The sequence below is a fragment of the Perissodus microlepis genome, chromosome 13 (genome assembly GCF_051167445.1).
Source record: "Perissodus microlepis isolate ML-2025 ecotype Zambia chromosome 13, ASM5116744v1, whole genome shotgun sequence".
Lineage (NCBI taxonomy): Eukaryota > Metazoa > Chordata > Actinopteri > Cichliformes > Cichlidae > Perissodus > Perissodus microlepis.
The window spans coordinates 23,068,573-23,087,436 of NC_140473.1; the positions used below are offsets into that span (position 1 = coordinate 23,068,573).

An 18,864-nucleotide genomic window follows, 5' to 3' on the forward strand; every position below is an offset into this window, starting at 1 on the left:
GCGCAAAAACCCAAGTCAATAAAAAATTATTATTATTTGGATATACAGGGGTATACTCTCAAAGAGAAAAGTGCAGCATTGACAGTTTTTGGCCTGATTCATTATTTTCGATAGCTGAGGAAAAGACTCCAAATGAAAAACACCTGCCTGTTCACATGACCGTAGATGCCCAATCCTAAGAGCGACTAACAGCTTAAAATGTTTGCATTTACAGAGGTTTTCCTGTGAGACGATGATGAACGCAAAACTATAAAGCACTTAATTAGCAGCAAGGTAAGGTTTTAGGCTTTCTGTATGTGTGAACACATCGAAACTGTTGTTTGGTCTTGTTACTATTTTAAAAAGTAAACTGTATCCAGCCATGATGTCAATAGTTCATCCAAGGATCTTAACTCTCCAATCTAAATGGAAAAAATGGCTCAGAGTCTGTGGTTATATTTGCTTAAAATAACACTGTTTAAATGATTTAATATTCTAGCTTTTTATATCTCTTTATAATTAGATCAGGCTAAAAAGGCTAGAAGGTAGAGTGCACTCAACACATTGTGACAGATAGTCAAACTAGATATTAAGTGCATAATCAAACCTACCCCAGCAACAGATCAACTGATTAGAAGGTAACAGTTCAGTCAACCAACAATTTGGCTGACTAAAGCCCCACATTACACTAATCTAAACACCTGATTTATTTATGAACCCCCCATGAGCCATGTAAGATTTATAAATGTACCTGCAATCTTTGAGCAACATTTCTGTGTACTTGGAGCAGAGGATAAGTGGTGCAAGAAGAAGTATGTGGTGCATTTTTTAAGTAAATGAACGTGACGAAAGAAATGTGGGCAGGGTGTGAGGGGGGAGTCTTATGTAAGCTTGTCCTCAGCATGCATATCTACAATTCTTTCGGCTCAGTTAAAGTTGCTATTATTTCTCTTAAAATAAATTGAGCTTGGCATTTAGTAAAGGTGAAGTAAGGGACAGCAGCGGGAGGGGGAGCAGAGACAGATTTAGGGAGTATTGTCGTCTCTCTGCAAGACAGAATCAAGAGAGACCAAATTAGAGCACAACAGGACTTAAAATTTATCCCGCCATTTGTTCTGTCCCTACACAGCTTCCTCATACACATATATGACATTTATTATTTTACATGTGTTACTGAGCCTATTTTATCTTCAGCCTAATCTAGCATAATGCCTATTGTACTATTTTCCTCTTGTACTTACCTTAACTCTATTGATTGCCTTTTGCATTCTCTATTGCAAGTTTTGACATATTTTTTTAATTCTGCTAATTAAGTCATTATCTAACTGATTAAAAGCTTTTACATCATGGTTAAGCGCTTAGGCATCTAGGTAATGCGCTTCAGAAGAAAAACAAACCTCAACTTCGGACAACAAACTAAAAATAAGTTTTAAATTCAGAGGACAGCTTTGTCATTGTTTATTAATGAAATTTAAAAGCACTGAGTCACTTGGTCCAAAATAAAGTGTATACAGGTTGTGCCAGAAAGCCCTGGTTCTGCTGCTACAGCACAAAGTACATTAACACAGATTCAAATCACAAAACATTTTATGACAGTTCACAGCAACCAAAAACAAAAAGGCACAAAAATCAATTTTGTGCTAACTTAGTGTACCTGGCATCTGCTTCACTGTAGTACTCTCTGGCGACAATGTCCTCAAACAGCTCGCCTCCAGTGACTCTGCGGAAACATACATGAAAAATAGAAACTTTGTATTTTGTGAAGATCCCCAGCACAGATGGAAAACAAGCATACTGCAGACAATATCACCAAAACATGCTTTTTAAAGATCAGTCTTTTTTTTCCATTTTTACCCCAATTAACTGCTATTTGTGGACTAACACATGAGAAAAAGTGAGTTATTTTTGTGAAGTTGGAGTCATTACCTCTAGACAATAAACAAAAATTGCTCAACAGAGAAAGAAAGGCCTGAACTGGTAATCTGTGCATGTGTGTGTTTGTGTGGTACTGTGATTCACTCACAGGTCAAAGACAAGGTAATGGAAGCCTTCCTCTGCGATGCTGTCATGCAGTCGTACTAGCGAGGGAGAGAAACACAGAAAGAAACAGAAAGAGCCATTAAATAAAAATCTGCAAATCAACTTTAGGTGTTTAGGTTGGAGGTTGCGTGCAGTCACTTCAGGCTTGTTAGTTGATCACAGCCATTGACATGTCGAAGAGGTTAACACGTGAGGAGCGGATCGAAATTGTGTTGATATCTGGTGAACGCAGTAACCAGGTCATTGCAGCAGATTTCAATGCAAGACACCCTACGAGACCACCCATCTCCCATGCTACAGTTAGCAAACTGTTTCATGAAACTGGTTCAGTGTTGGATTTGCCAAAATGTGGACGCAAGAAAACTGTCACTAATGAAGAAACATCAGTGGCTGTCCTAACTTCATTCAGCAAGAGCCTACAGCGTAGCACTCGCCGCATGTCACTGGAGAGTGGCATTAGTCGAACATCCCTTCGGCGGATATTAGCTACTCACAAATGGCACCCTTACAAACTCCAGCTACTGCAGCATCTCAACGAGGATGACCCAGATCGGCGCACAGAATTTGCAGAATGGGCAAAACAAAAATTGGAACAGGACCCTCAGTTCACGCAGAAGATTTTGTTCAGTGATGAGGCAAACTTTTATGTGAATGGTGAAGTTAACAAACAAAACCACCGCTACTGGTCTGACACTAACCCACATTGGATGGATCCCTCCAAGACTGTTAGAACAACAAAAGTGATGGTTTGGTGTGGTATATGGGGTACAACGATAGTGGGTCCATTCTTCATCAATGGAAACCTCAAGGCCACTGGATATTTGAAATTGCTACATGATGATGTGTTTCCCTCTTTATGCACTGCAGCTGGCACGTTCCCTGAGTTTTTCCAGCAAGATGGTGCACCACCACATTATGGGTGCCAGGTCCGAGCATTCCTAGATGAACAGTTTCCTGGAAAGTGGATTGGTCGTCGTGGGCCAGTTGAATGGCCCCCAAGGTCTCCCGATCTGACCCCCTTAGACTTTTATCTTTGGGGTCATCTGAAGGCAATTGTCTATGGTGTGAAGATACGAGATGTGCAGCACCTGAAACTACGGATACTGGATGCCTGTGCTGGCATTTCTCCTGCGGTGTTGCTATCAGTGTGTGAAGAGTGGGAGAAGAGGGTTGCATTGACAATCCAACACAATGGGCAGCACATTGAACACATTTTCTTGTGACATTACCAATAAGTTTGTATCCATATAAATGGCCCACCCTGTATAACAACTATAAGCCAAGTCAAAAAGGTCTAGAAACCAGTTTGTGACCCTCTGGTCAAAACTGTGATTCCCAATGCTAAACACCTAGTGAACGAAAACGTGAATTTCAGTTATTTACCAGTTCCTGAAGTTTATAATGATTTTGGCTTGCCACGAATCACTTACTGGTGTAGGCCTGTGTAAATGGAGATTAAAGTAAATTAAAAGAGGGTGCCCTGTAGGCCTGGGTATGCAGATGTAGGTTTGTAAAGAGGTAGGCTAATCTACAAAAATTCTCGATGTCTTTAGGAAACTTTGGTTTCTAGAAACTGAGTAGTAGATCGTTATTTCATAATGTCCTTAATCAGCTAAACTTGGCTCAGAAACCCTCTACACATCACTGAGACTCTATAGAAGATAGTAAAAACTGTATTAGACGAAGAATAAAAAAAAGGTTGGGGCCTCATTATGCCAAAGATACAGGTACTGCAGCACCATGCAGTAACACCTGTAGTAATATGAGCCACCATGATCAGTTTCATAAGTCAGGTAAGGAACAGCAGAAGGTGCCATTTTTTCATACTGACAGGCTAAAAGGCCTGTTATCCAACAAGTCTTCACCTGAGTCAATGATGCCTGTTTTACAACATTTTATTTTGTTTAATAAAAATGATAATAATGAAAGTTATTAATTGCTAGCTTGGGAACAAAGCCAGGAGAACATACACAGTGAAATGACAATATTATTATGGCTTTGCAAACACACACAAGGTCAGTGATAGAAGGTGTCTCAGTCTTCCCGGAGCACCGGGCGACTGTCTGAAATGATGAGACGGTACAGTATGTAGTCATAGTGCTGCCTGGCAGATTGGCAACAAACAAACAGCCTTTTGGATACAAACACTAAGAGACCTGCTCCCTGTTTTCTTTATTTATAATTAGTTTGATACTACTATATCCCTTTTTTTGGCTGATTACTGTACCGTATGCAGATTGGCTAAACTTCTTTCTTCAGAAACGAGGATGTTTTACCAAAAGCACAACTTTGATTCAACTTTGATACCACACCAAGACCATCAATCTTGCAAATTGCAAATTAAGCAGTAATACAGGGTTTTTTTTTTTTTGCAAGCTTCACTGTAAGGATCAAATAAAGAACTATTTTTAGTGTCTTTGCTCTCTGTTTACTTGGTGGTAATTTTGAGGGAAATATCTAGTGGCCATTAACTATTCAGTGTCACATACACAAAACAATGACGCACAGTACACAAAGTAAACAGCGCTGATCGCATTAGTGCGACCAGCTGACTGAGCATGTGTTGGCGTTCAGACTCACTTTGTCTTGTTGGCTGCTGGCCAGTTGCACCATGCAAATATCCCACACAGTGACAGGCCAGGTAACTTGCTGATTTGCATATCACCTGGGGCCATTTGCTTCAAAGTTATTATTAAACTGAACAACACTGAAATTAAACCCAACTTTGGTGCAGTTGTTGTTGCTGTTTTGGTTCTATATAAAAAACTGGGCAACCACAAGGTTTCAGCTTTAAGGGAAACTGTTGGTTTTCACATTCATATTGGCCAAATCTGATCTGTAAGCAACTGAGCATGTTTCACGTGATGAAGTATAGGTATAAAGCAAAAAGCCCCTGAAAAACCAGAAGTGAATATGGCTGTAACACGTTTTCTGTTCTTAAGCCCATCCTCCCTGATAGGAATGGCTTGAATATGATTATCAAAACACATGTTCAGAAACTGAAGCTTCTAAGATGTTAATGAAGGTGAACTGAGAACTGTTTCTAGAACTATTTATCCAAAAGTGCTCACGACAAGTTCTGAAAGACAGAATTTATTACAGGGCTGTTGCATTAAGGTCCATTATTTGTATCTGACTGTACCCATTTAACCGTTACTCAAATAAACATTGAGACACCGACAGCTGCTAAAGGGTGCTAATATTCAGTTCAATCCAATTCAACTATATTTATATAACACCAAATCACAACAAAAGTTACCTCAAGGTGCTAATTTATGAGCACCAAAAACACAAACATGATGAAGAGGTCCAATTAACAGCCTCAAATTAGCTGAGGTGATGCCTAACAATCAAAGCAGTCAAGCATTTACTCACACGTAACTGTTATTCTTAAGGGCAAAATCTCTGTAGCAAATGACGATGTACGGCCTATTTAAGTAACACACTGTATTAAATACAACAGCATTAAATGTTAATCTACTCTGATCTCTGGTCTGAATAAAACTGAAACAAAAAAAAAAAAGCTGTAGCTTTTGTTTTGTTCAAATTTCTACAGATGTTTTCATGAAACATCTGCATTATCACAGCTGTGTCACTAATCATTTAATCTCTTGGCTCCCAAAGGTCACTCACCTATGTTTGGATGTTTCAGCAGGCGACAGATCCTTGCCTCACGCTCCAATTTCTGGTGATCTGAGGATAGAAAAGAGCAGAGAGGAAATGGTAAACACTCAGTAATAGTACCAGGAGGAGAAGTCACTTTGTTTTTGTCCAGCATGCAGAACAGACCCCTTTCTCAAAATCCACTGAGTAAGTGGACACAGAACGGCGTAATGCTGAAGTACACAAAAAAAGGGGAGCCATAACATTCACTCAACTGACTGCAGGCCGTGTTCAACATCACTTCTCCAAAAGCACGCTTTGAAAACAGCTTTTTCTGCAGAACTTTTTAACATGTGTTCACAATTTAAGTGCTAATAAATGATTTATTTCTTTTTCTAAAGAACAGATTTTTTCAAACATTAAAAGTTGATATCTTGTTTGGTAGGACTTCAGAACTGCCTGCACCAGCGACTTTGCGACTTGATTAAAAATGTTCTTTCAACTCTGAACTGGTTACACACAAACATATAAACATACTTCATTTTTTCTCTCTCCAATCTCTCCTGCTCCTCCCACTCCACTGAGAACAATCATTTTTCTTCGTCTAAACTTGACCAAAATCAATCAACTTGAACTGGAGACGACAGCAAAACACTTCATAGTAGCAGAGCCCGATGATGTAAGAGGCCAAAACAGAGACCGTAAACTAATGCATGATTACGCAAGCTGACAAACAGCTGTATAGTGTACACACACAGAGACATACACAAAATAAGCACAAGCTTTTTGCACTTAGTGAAATTAGTCTTGTGGGTCTGCCCTTAATACAATCAGTGTTCAGATAATGATTCTAATGGCAAGGGGAGGATGTCCATGCATGTGTGTGTATGCAGCTGCATGTTTCAGGCAGATTGGTTGCACAGATACAGTAGATACAATGGATGGCATGTCCTGTTGCAGGGTCTAAGAGGTCAGGTTTATGTTGGGCTTTCCTGCCACCAACCAGCTGCTGGTCTCAGTGGACAGACGGAGTGCTTACTTGGGTGCACAGACCTCTGTGTGTGCGCCTATGTGTTTCGGTTCGAGTTCGCGACAGAGGGTTAGAGACACTGGACATCCCTAATCCCAAAAATATTAGTTTGACCATCATTTTGTAATTGCATAATAGATTATCTTCTTGATATATCTTTATATTGTCTGACAATATATTTTTTTCACTGAAGCTAAAAATCCCAGTCACCAATTCCTTACTGCTTTTTTTGTAAACCTTTTGAAAACCTTTGAATTTAGTATCGGGGGAAAACTAACGTTGTACTATATACGCTACATAAACATATCAAATAAACCCAATTGGAAACAAAAATGAGTTATTTGTTTTCTATCATAAAAGCTACAGATATGTACAACTCTAAGCAGAAGTATGGCTCCTGTTGTGAACACCACTTGTTCTGCCCAACTTATATGGCTATCAATATACATTCACCAGGCACTTCACTGTAAACATCTGTTCAACAACTTAATGCATTTAGGAGGGCAAGCACGGTCCAGACGACCTGCTGAAATTTAAGTCGAACATAAAAACAAAAATCAACCAAAAGCAAGTTTAAAAAGATGAGTTTTAAGCTGTTTTTTTAAATGTGTGTGTGCGCAGCGGATGATCTGATATCGTCGTGTTGGTGTTGTTCCCAGATCATCATGAAAATGTTGCTCCAGGTTCAACATTGCAAGTGACCAATCACATTGTTGTGACGTTATTCTTTTGCGCGCCAAGCCATTCGTGCATTTATGAAATTCCAATGTTGCAGGGACAATATCAGTTCTGCTTACCGTTTATTAAAGGGTTAGGGTTAGGGTTAGGGTCCGTTGATCGGCGGACAGAGGCGGTTTCTCGCAGCTTAAGTACAGTTTTTTGTTTTACGGCGGTTATTCCCAAAGTCGTAAAAGTATGACGTCACAACATTCTGATTGGTCACTTGCAATGTTGATCCTGGAACAACATTTAGTATGATGATCTGGGAACAACACCAACACGACGATATCAGATCGTGCGTATGCAGCTGCATTTTTCAGGCAGACTGGTTGCACAGATACAGTCGATACAATTTAGGTGTCTTTAAACATGACATTGTTGTTTTGCCAGAAAGATAGGTCTGAGTGTTTTAGAAACTACTACTACTGAGACTTTTTCACACAAAATTTCTAGGGTTTACAGAGAATGATCTGAAACTGAGAAATAGTGACAAAAATAATCACTTGTTAGAACCAAGGCATGCAGAAGAGCATCTCTGAATGAACAACACATTGAACGTTGAAGAAGGCCAGAATGGGTGCAATAGTTGAGTAATTATCCTACAGGGAGTGCAGAATTATTAGGCAAGTTGTATTTTTGAGGAATAATTTTATTATTGAACAACAACCATGTTCTCAATGAACCCAAAAAACTCATTAATATCAAAGCTGAATGTTTTTGGAAGTAGTTTTTAGTTTGTTTTTAGTTTGAGCTATTTTAGGGGGATATCTGTGTGTGCAGGTGACTATTACTGTGCATAATTATTAGGTAACTTAACAAAAAACAAATATATACCCATTTCAATTATTGATTTTTACCAGTGAAACCAATATAACATCTCCACATTCACAAATATACATTTCTGACATTCAAAAACAAAAAAACAAATCAGCAACCAATATAGCCACCTTTCTTTGCAAGGACACTCAAAAGCCTGCCATCCATGGATTCTGTCAGTGTTTTGATCTGTTCACCATCAACATTGCGTGCAGCAGCAACCACAGCCTCCCAGGCACTGTTCAGAGAGGTGTACTGTTTTCCCTCCTTGTAAATCTCACATTTGATGATGGACCACAGGTTCTCAATGGGGTTCAGATCAGGTGAACAAGGTGGCCATGTCATTAGTTTTTCTTCTTTTATACCCTTTCTTGCCAGCCACGCTGTGGAGTACTTGGACGCGTGTGATGGAGCATTGTCCTGCATGAAAATCATGTTTTTCTTGAAGGATGCAGACTTCTTCCTGTACCACTGCTTGAAGAAGGTGTCTTCCAGAAACTGGCAGTAGGACTGGGAGTTGAGCTTGACTCCATCCTCAACCCGAAAAGGCCCCACAAGCTCATCTTTGATGATACCAGCCCAAACCAGTACTCCACCTCCACCTTGCTGGCGTCTGAGTCGGACTGGAGCTCTCTGCCCTTTACCAATCCAGCCACGGGCCCATCCATCTGGCCCATCAAGACTCACTCTCATTTCATCAGTCCATAAAACCTTAGAAAAATCAGTCTTGAGATATTTCTTGGCCCAGTCTTGACGTTTCAGCTTGTGTGTCTTGTTCAGTGGTGGTCGTCTTTCAGCCTTTCTTACCTTGGCCATGTCTCTGAGTATTGCACACCTTGTGCTTTTGGGCACTCCAGTGCAGCTCTGAAATATGGCCAAACTGGTGGCAAGTGGCATCTTGGCAGCTGCACGCTTGACTTTTCTCAGTTCATGGGCAGTTATTTTGCGCCTTGGTTTTTCCACACGCTTCTTGCGACCCTGTTGACTATTTTGAATGAAACGCTTGATTGTTTGATGATCACGCTTCAGAAGCTTTGCAATTTTGAGACTGCTGCATCCCTCTGCAAGATATCTCACTATTTTTGACTTTTCTGAGCCTGTCAAGTCCTTCTTTTGACCCATTTTGCCAAAGGAAAGGAAGTTGCCTAATAATTATGCACACCTGATATAGGGTGTTGATGTCATTAGACCACACCCCTTCTCATTACAGAGATGCACATCACCTAATATGCTTAATTGGTAGTAGGCTTTCGAGCCTATACAGCTTGGAGTAAGACAACATGCATGAAGAGGATGATGTGGACAAAATACTCATTTGCCTAATAATTCTGCACTCCCTGTATTTGCTGTACTCACCAATATCCAACAGCATTAGATTACAAAAACACACCACTGTCACAAAGCTCAAACCATCTCAGACTTTGAACATTAATTTACTCTACTCACAAGGCGTCCACAGACTAGATCTCAATCCAATAGAGCACCTATGGAATGTAGTGCATCATGGATGTGCACCCAATCAATCTGTAGTGACGCCATCGTATCAATATGCACCAAATCTCTGGGAAATGTTTCCAGCTCCATGATGAATCTATGTTATGAAGAATTAGGGAGTACCGGGTTAGACTTCCTGAAAGCAAAAGGAAGTCTAACCCGGTACTAGCTGGATTTATCTAAAAAAAAATGAGATGGTGAGTATAAATCTATGCACTAAATAAAGAAAAAACCTTGAGGTGACATGCTCTGGTCTACCGGCCAGTCAGTCATGGTAGACTGTCCTAATCATTGTCCAGCCAAAGCTTTGGGAGGTGTTGGAACATCTTAGGTATTTTTTAAAAACAGGAATTTTCCAGTTTTGTTATGTCTCCACCACATGAAAACACAAAAACATGTCAAGGAAGTAATTAATACCATGCTGAAGCAATACATGTGTTATAAATTAGCAGATGAAAAATCCTCACTGTGGAAAGAGTTTTTTTTTTAAAGGTCATTTCCAGTTACTTAAAATGTGGTTTACCCATGAACGAAAGGCCATAATGCATCTAAAAACGCATATTTTCCAAAATACCTGTGTACATGTTGATAGAGCCTGAATGAGTAAACATACTGATACCTGCTGTAGCATGCATCCTTCGCAGTGGAACACGTATGCATTCACGCTGTGTCAAAGTAAATGGTTTGGTGAAAAAAAATCAAGAAGCTCTCTTGTCGTCTACTATTAATGTATTTTCATCTCCCTTTATTCGATGCACATTTTTATTTAAATAAAATGAATTTTTGAATGTTAAAATGTCAAAACATGTGAAAAGTCATCACACACTATAAATACTACTGATACTGATCTTAATAACAGTCAACGTTAGTTAAAACTGTAACAGGAGATCTGTGAGTCCCTATAATGATAAAGATTTGGAGGTGCGATACAGACTAATTGCATTGCACTGCACAAAGAGCCACTGGCCTGTTACACAACACCACTGCACCACACAGCATGATGTAGGTAGGACACAAAAGATTAAATTAAAATAAAAAACACTCTGTCTGTGCCTGTTATACGCAGTGGGTATGTAACTGCAAATTCAATGCTGATGTTTGTTGCATGTCATAATATAATAAAAAAAATGGTACAAGCCAATCAAAGGTGACATGTTAATGTATTAAAGTCTCTAAGAGCGAAAGCAGCAAAGACAGTTGAAGCTGAGGAATTAGTTGTACGGTTATGTCATGGGTAATTATCTCATGTCCTTAAATACACCATATTTTTATAAAGGTAGCTGATGGAAACAAGGACTGGCTTCCATTTTATTTAACTTACTTTTCTGCAATGAGTGACACATCTAAGATGAAAAAAAGAAAGAAAAAGGGAGAAAAAGAGGAACACAACGACAGACAGGAGGAAACCTAAGATGACAACAAAAGATTCTTGTTAATACTGTCAGGAGAATATGATAAGTTCAACCCCAATTAGTGAGAAAACTGAAGCAATCATTAATATACTAGAACTATAGGTGAAAGCATAGTGTAAACTTTCAGTCATTAGCAGATTTGATGGCAAAACTGTCAATCAGCTGTGCCAGCTGGCATGTTCACACTCAGAAATCCCCACACTTTTACCAGACAAAAAGCTGTAATCAGTGAGCTAAGCTCATAGGGTGGAGGTACCTCAGAGGTCAGAGAAGGCTTCAGTTGGATCAAATCTCAGAACAGGCTGGAAAAACACTTACAGGAAAAGTGAATAGGAAATACTTCCTTCCTCCACAGCAAACACAGAGGGGATTGTAGAGTCAGTGGAAAAACAATTCAGTGGCTACCATGTAAATACATAATTTGTGGTCTTGTGTGCAAACAAAATATTGTGAAATCAAATTACACTTCTATATTCGACTTGGCACTCACAGCAAGACACAAATGACAGCAGTAATACTTCAATATCATTGTTGAAAGCTAATATTATTTGAAATAAAGAATACAACTTTTTAATTCCCTCTGAATGTTAATAACAGTGTTTAAATGTAATCCCAAGTATTGAGAAAAGAGTGGCCAGATGACACGTTCTGTACATTTTAAACAGTTTGTATTTTCAAAGTTTTTGCAGACCTATGAACATTAACTTGCTTAAATAAAAATGAAAAGTGAGAATTGTTTCAGGTTATTTGATAATTTAAAGCTGTAACCTTTGTCTCTTCTTCCTTAATTGCACACAGGTCCGAAGTTATGAATTTCCGGTGAAATCTGTTGCACTCGTCAGCAACAAGATACTACAGGAAAATACAGTAAGGGATGTAAGAGTACCCTACATTTACCCCCAAAACTCTGAAACAACAAGCCAGTCAGCTGTAGTGTTTCTCCTACATATCTCTGCACAGCATACACAGTGTATACCTGTCCTGTTCAGTTCAATATCTATCCTTTTTGCTTAGGCTTCATAGACACAAAGGTTTTGATAAGTCCAGCATTTTCAGAGAAAAAGAAAATATCAAAGCAGTCTACAGACATTCCACAACCTTCTTCTCAAAGCCATAATGGGCTATTTTGGCTGGTTGTATTCTTAGAAGTTGGATCTGCTTGCAAAAATAGGACTATTTTTCGATGCTGGCCTGATATGACAACTTTATTACGCTTGTGATGGCAGACAAGCTTGGCACCCAGTCTGCTTAGAAACACTGCAAACTGACTGAGGAGTATCAGCAAAAAACAAAAAACTGTGAGAAGAGTTGGTGTCAAAAAGACAAATTTTATAGAAAAGAAAGTGACTGACAGAAAGGTAACTGTAGGCTTTTTCTAGAACCAACACGACCAGCTAGTAAGATATTAGAAATAAGACAGACGGGCTGTTATACAGGTGCTGAAAGTTGAACAACCGACCTAAAATTTAGAGAATTAACTCTCTAAATCTGGTATTTCTAAATGGGGAAAAAACATATACATAGTGTGTTTAATTCTGCGCAGTGACACACAGTTTAAGTAAAAATGGAACCATTGTAGAAGTAAGAAAATATCTTTCAAGACACTAATAACTAGCCAGCCTTGGAACAAAGTCTCTATCAACTGTATGTTGTGTTTTACTCCGTATGTTTGAAAGGCAATTTGCAATCGCACCAAAAAAAAGTTTCCCATGAGTCTAACAAAGGCGACTCTATGAGTAGGGATACATTCAGACATGTCTGTAGCAACAGCAACAACAGTTTTAAAACAGCAGAGTTACAAAAACCAGGAAGTTGAAAAATACTGGTGGCCACCAGTACTATCCCTCAGTCTCATAGCAGATTCACCTACGGTATCATTTTGAAAATCTAGGTGACACTGTTCTCAATTTATTGTGTTATAAGATTCTGAAAACTTGACCTCTACCCTTTACCTTGAGGTCAGGGTCACTGAGATTGTAAATCATCTGAGATTTTTAGTAGATGCAGCTACAGCATTGCTATCAAATTCAAAATCTTACCTCACCACATTCTTGAGTTATCTCATTCTTAAACTTGGTTGCCACGCTGTCTGCCCACCCACGCAAAGGGCTGATGGTAATATCCCATCAGCCTTTTGCAGCTCAGAGTAAAAAACTAACTTCAGAAATAAGAGTTGTTCAGTTTTATAGATACAATATGTTATAGAGGTTTGAATCACTTCACAGCCCATGATACGATATACTTCACTTATGCTATGATATACCAAATACCAACATAAACAGACAAAAATGCAGTACAGTGAAATCCATAAGAAACATAAGGTGAAAGCGGCTGTTTTCCACAAGTCCCAAGCCGCCACAGACACAAAAGTTAACCAAATAAACAACTCTATATTAACAAAAACAAAAACAGTTACAGTTACGTTTTAATGATAAATGAAGCAGTCCTTGTACAGACTAGAAAGCGTTAAACAATTCTGAACACTGTTACATTAAAAATATCAATTTTCTGCACATGCTATTTTTTCTTTTTTTTTTTTTTCTAAGCTTTATTTTCATTTTTAAATTGGAAAACGAACAAAAACAGACACACAAAGCAAAAAACAAAACAAAACAAATAAACAGAAAACTCATAACTATGGGACAGAGCAAGTATCATCAAATAACCACAGCATGGCAGGCCATTGTGACCACAGAAGCACTCCCAGGTACACACTCTTGTATCTATGCCTTTCAAGGGTAACCTCAAACATCTGAAAAACCAAACACAGAAAATACAGGGATAATAATAATAATAATAATAATAATAATAATAATAATAATAATAATAATAATAATAATAATAACAATATTGATAATTACAGAAATTTAAAACAAACACACAAAAAACAAAGAATTCAAAAAAAAAAAAAAAAAAAGTGAGCAAAACAGAAAACACATCATGTGAACCCCTCCCACCCTCCCCCCACCCCTTTACCCCTGTATGGCTCTCAACCTCATCACATTCATGTATCCAGACAGCCCATATTTACACCTATCTATAGAAACTCTCATGCACAGGAATCAACACCCCCCACGATAAAACTGCAGCATTCAGGAAATCACATGCTATTTTTTCTATGAAATTAACACAAAGAGAAAAAAATACCACATTAGCACTCATTGGCACAGGCCCTAATGATGAATCATATATGGAGGAAGAAGTTGTGTGCATGTTTTGTGCATGTTTGTTCCACCATCAAGTCAAACCCCCAGAGTTTACCATCCCCACCCTCTTACATATGCAAGCCCACCCTTTTGACTGCTTCCCAGAGAGATGGTATGATATCACACTGTCTGCTCCAAAGTGAAGAGCACACAGCACTTAGCCCAATTGGACTGAGTGATGTCTGACAGTGCAGCACATCATCATATTCATTTATCCAGCCAGCCCTCTGCTTATTACTCTCTCATCTAGAAGCTCCAAAAAGACAGGGGGGGTGGATGAATGGATAGACAGAATAGATGTCATCTTTCAGCATACATTAACTTTTTGAAGAACGATCCAAACCCCATGGACCATGTACATCAATTATCTTCCACTCACATGGCAGAATACAGATAATGCTTTAATAGATGCAATAATGAGAGTAAACAACATGGCTAGCCGGCAAACATTTTAATTCTGACTTTTTGTTCTATCTTCAAACTCTTAACAAATATATTCCAAGTAGAAGTCCATTTATTTACAACATGCACATCATAAGTTACATATTTTATGATTATGTATTTAAGTACTCAAGATGTCAGTTAGCAGCTCCGTCAAGACTGTCAGGGATCCTTCATCCTCAGTCAACAATACATCACAATTGTTCTTCATCAGATGATTCGAGCAAACATGACAAGCTGCTTCCTAACCACAGATATTAGTGGGATGAACCCCTGATTAGACTCTTCATGTGAAACAACTTCAGCCCAAAAAACACCCACAGGCAGGTACTATGTTTCTAAAGCTGATACACCAAGAACCTACTGTTAGTATGTAAGACATCCAACTTTCTATGCTTCAACATGATGAACTGTGAAAGGGAAAACAGAGACCACGAAAACAACATTCTACCTTTGCCTTTTGTTTCTCACTCTATCCTTACACTTACTGTAAGTAGTATAATGTATGAGAGAGCATCTGTGTGTATGGGCTGTTGTTACACACACATTTTTTGACTCGACAAAGCCATTAGACAACCTCACAATTCCATTTGAAGCCTTTAGCAAACTTACAGTCAAGTCAATGAAAAGAGCGCTGTGAGCACAACTAAAAGCATGGCTCTCAGCTTTGTTTCCTTATTGTGCACAAACCAACATGCAAAACAACACAGCCTAAATCCACACAGACCACTTTTGGATGCTCTAATTTTATTGTCCTGAAACAAACAACCTAAATGCCACAGGGTGTGTCCTGAACCACAGACATATTTATTCCTGTAAAGGAGTGCATGTGAAGGTGGAAGATCTTAAATTTAAAATGTTTGGCAGCATTTGGTAAGGCTCAACAGCTACATTTCATCCTATGTATGTTAACGTTGGGTCTACAAGCGATCATTCTGAAATTCAAGCATTAATAATCAAATAGAAATCAGAATATTGTCCTGTGCTCAGCCAACTGTGAAGCTGGCAAGGTTAACAGAAGCTATGACAGATATTTTGCAATCAGTCTGGATCACAATGTGTCTACCTGAATTTCTACATATCCTTTGCCCATCTGGCATGCCTCAAGTAAAACCCTAAGGAAATATGAAGCCAGTCCCTTCAAAAAGTGAGTCAATAAACTCCAGGGCTCGCAAAATCGCTAGCCCGACGTCCCGGGGCTAGCAATTTTTCCAGTCGGGCTACCAAAATCTAACTCAGCCCTGCCCGTCGGGCTATCATAGGAAGGAAAATATATGTCTATGCTTTTGCATTCTTTCGCCAATGTAGTTGAGTAATTATGTCATTGGCATCGATGAGCCACTGTCAATATGTGACATATTGAAATCGCGTTTGAATTTGCGCTTGTTTTCTGCTTTCACTTTCATTTTGCAATTGCGCGAACGGTGTGCAGAGAGCAGCAGCACTGATTGGTGAGTGACGATTAATTGCGCACCAATTCCTCTGACATCGTCTTATCACTCATTAGCTTACTATTCAAACGCGACAAGTGAAATCTCTCGCAGCAAGCTTAAACATGTGAGAGGTTGAGTGCGCAAAGAATCGCTGACCGTTATGTAAGTACGTGTGTAAAAGCAGCAGGATTTACGCTGGTATTTTAGTTCTGCTCAGCCAAATAAGACAGGTCAGGGTGAAGAAGGGGCAGCCAAAGAAAAGCCTACCACAAAACGGAAAAGTTATGACAAATCAGACTATGAGGCCAAAAGAAAGCGCAGCTTTTTTGGTTTCATGGACAAAAGAATTTCTGTGGCTGGAATATGACAAGCTAAATAACATGATGTTCTGCCAGGCGTGTTGTGAGTTTCATTTGATTTCTGAGTCGACAAGCGCCTTTGTTACTGGGACCAGTAATTTTAAGAAAGACCCCATCAGAACCCATGAGAAATGCAAGAAATGCATTATTGCCCAGTCTGCAGTATCTTTCCCAGAACAAACAGCAATTGCAAAAAAACATACTAAAAATAAATCAAGCACAACAAGAACTCCTGAAAAAGCTGTTTAGAACAGCGTGCTATATTGCAAAGAGTGAACTACCATTGGCAAAATTTAGCAGTCTTTGCAAACTTCAAAAAGCAAATGGCCTAGATCTTGGTTCCACTTGCCTCTTACCTGTGACTTCATTGGAAATTTCAGATTCAGGATCTGACACAGACTGATTCATGTTCTACACAGTTCTTACAAGAAATTCTTCATAGAAATTTCTGTTCAATTTGAACCAAGTATTTGAGTTGATGGTTGTAATTTTTATACAGTTGTTGTGATTTGCATTTTAACAATTTTTTTGATTAATTTTTGTTTCTGTTGCAATATTATACTTTAATGTATAATATTGTAACGGAAACAAAACATAAAAAAATTGATTTATTTTTTATTCGGGCTACTTAAATTTATTTTGGGCTACCAAAAACTGAAGAATGCCTGCCCGAAGGGCTACCAGAGATTTTGAAATTTTGCGAGCCTTGAACTCTCATGCTAAGTCCTAGAAAAGGACAACCTGCACGGCGTCAACGCATTAGCGCGGTTAGCTCATTAGCGTGGTTAGCTCATTAACGCGTTGACGCCGTCCAGCCCCACGCACAAGGCGATCCGCGGTAACTCGTTAATGGAGATTTGCTGCGTTAATGCAGTTATGCCGTTAACGTCATTTTAACGAGGTTAACGTTGACAGCACTAATTAAACTATTTGTGGTACTGGTGTTTTTTTGAAGATTTTATTGCCATTATCTGACAAATGATATAGCTTGATGTGTTGTTCTTCACTTCCAAGTGCTTCAGAGTCTTGTTGAGTGAAATTATGGTATATAATTAGTCTGTTAGCATTAGTCAGCTTAATAACCAGGTAAAAATGGAATGTAGAAAAAAAAAACAAAGCCGACATGAAGTGACGATGAGCTGATCCTGATGTTCCAAAACGACAAAAGGAAGAAACAGAGATTCTGGGTTCATCCAACTCTCACGAGAACATAGGAGCAGCAAGAATATTATGGTTTGATCTAGGAGTTAAAGCTGTATCACGGTCAATTTCGTACATATTTCAGGATGTCAGTGGGGGAGTTTTAGGTCATGTTAGCAGAGCTGGGACCACACCTGGGGAGGTAGAGAAATCATTTCAGAGAGTCGAGTTAGCTGTTTTTAGCTGTGTGTCTGAGGTAAAACAGTATCATTTTACTGTTTCAGTGTCATTGTATATTCAGCACAGTTGCGGAATTTGAGCTATGAGCACACTTGTTACCAAATACAGTCAGATCTGTTTAGTCGAATCCAAAACATCCGAAAAAATCAAACTTGGTTTGAAAAAGTAAATGCTGCAAATTCATCCAGTGAAGTTACATGGTGAACAAGGGAATTAAGAATAGGTGAAAATATTTCTAATGCACAAAATATTCACACGATATTACACGTCCAGTCTGAAAGGGCCTTTCAGAGTTTATGAAATCAGTTTGTTAACCAAGCTTGCTAGTATTAGCTGACAGGACCCCACTCTACGCTCTGGTGACTACTAACTTGAAAAGTCTAACTAGCAGCCAAAATGCTAACACCACTGTGGTTATGTCGACACTGTTATAGAGTTATGCATTATATTAATCTAATATATCTAATTAATCTATTCCTGCCATCTTTTGTCAATACTGAACGCATACACCTCATTTCACGTAGCGCCCTATCTCACAGCAAATTCCTATTCACTCTGTGACATTTATGGGCTCTGGTGAGACCACACTTTTCTAGGAAAATGAATACATCTCAGGCCTAGTCATTGAGCTGTGTCGGGGTCTTCTGCACTGCAGACGTCTTCAGCCACAGTCAGCTCTACTTGGCAGGCAGAAAGGTTGGCAGATCAAGCAGCCTTTGCATTTTTGCTCAATATGAAGAAAAAGAAAAACGTCCTGGTGTCTCACAAATGTTGCTGACAAAATATAAATCTTAAGAAGTCCAGTCAAAAGAGCAGTGAATCATGCAGTCTAAACTTCTTGGCTGATCCTCCAGACTTTCTATTGCTGCTGCTGGTTATGATTTACTGTCTGCATGAATGGGACTAAATGATTTTTATGATTTACAGTCTATATAAACAGGACTAAATCAA

General features: G+C 38.9%; 1 protein-coding gene across 31 annotated transcripts in view; it reads right to left on the reverse strand.

The window, feature by feature from the left end:
• Positions 1-18,864, reverse strand: part of camk2g2 (calcium/calmodulin-dependent protein kinase (CaM kinase) II gamma 2) — an 80,762-nt gene that overhangs the window by 35,976 nt on the left and 25,922 nt on the right. For all 31 annotated transcript variants that reach the window (XM_084948266.1, XM_084948238.1, XM_084948241.1 and 28 more), the window contains exons 3-5: positions 5,653-5,712; positions 2,003-2,057; positions 1,634-1,699 (exon numbers count right to left, since the gene is read on the reverse strand). In XM_084948266.1, the coding sequence (XP_084804392.1) occupies positions 1,634-1,699; positions 2,003-2,057; positions 5,653-5,712 (181 nt within the window). The remainder of the gene's footprint in view (positions 1-1,633; positions 1,700-2,002; positions 2,058-5,652; positions 5,713-18,864) is intronic.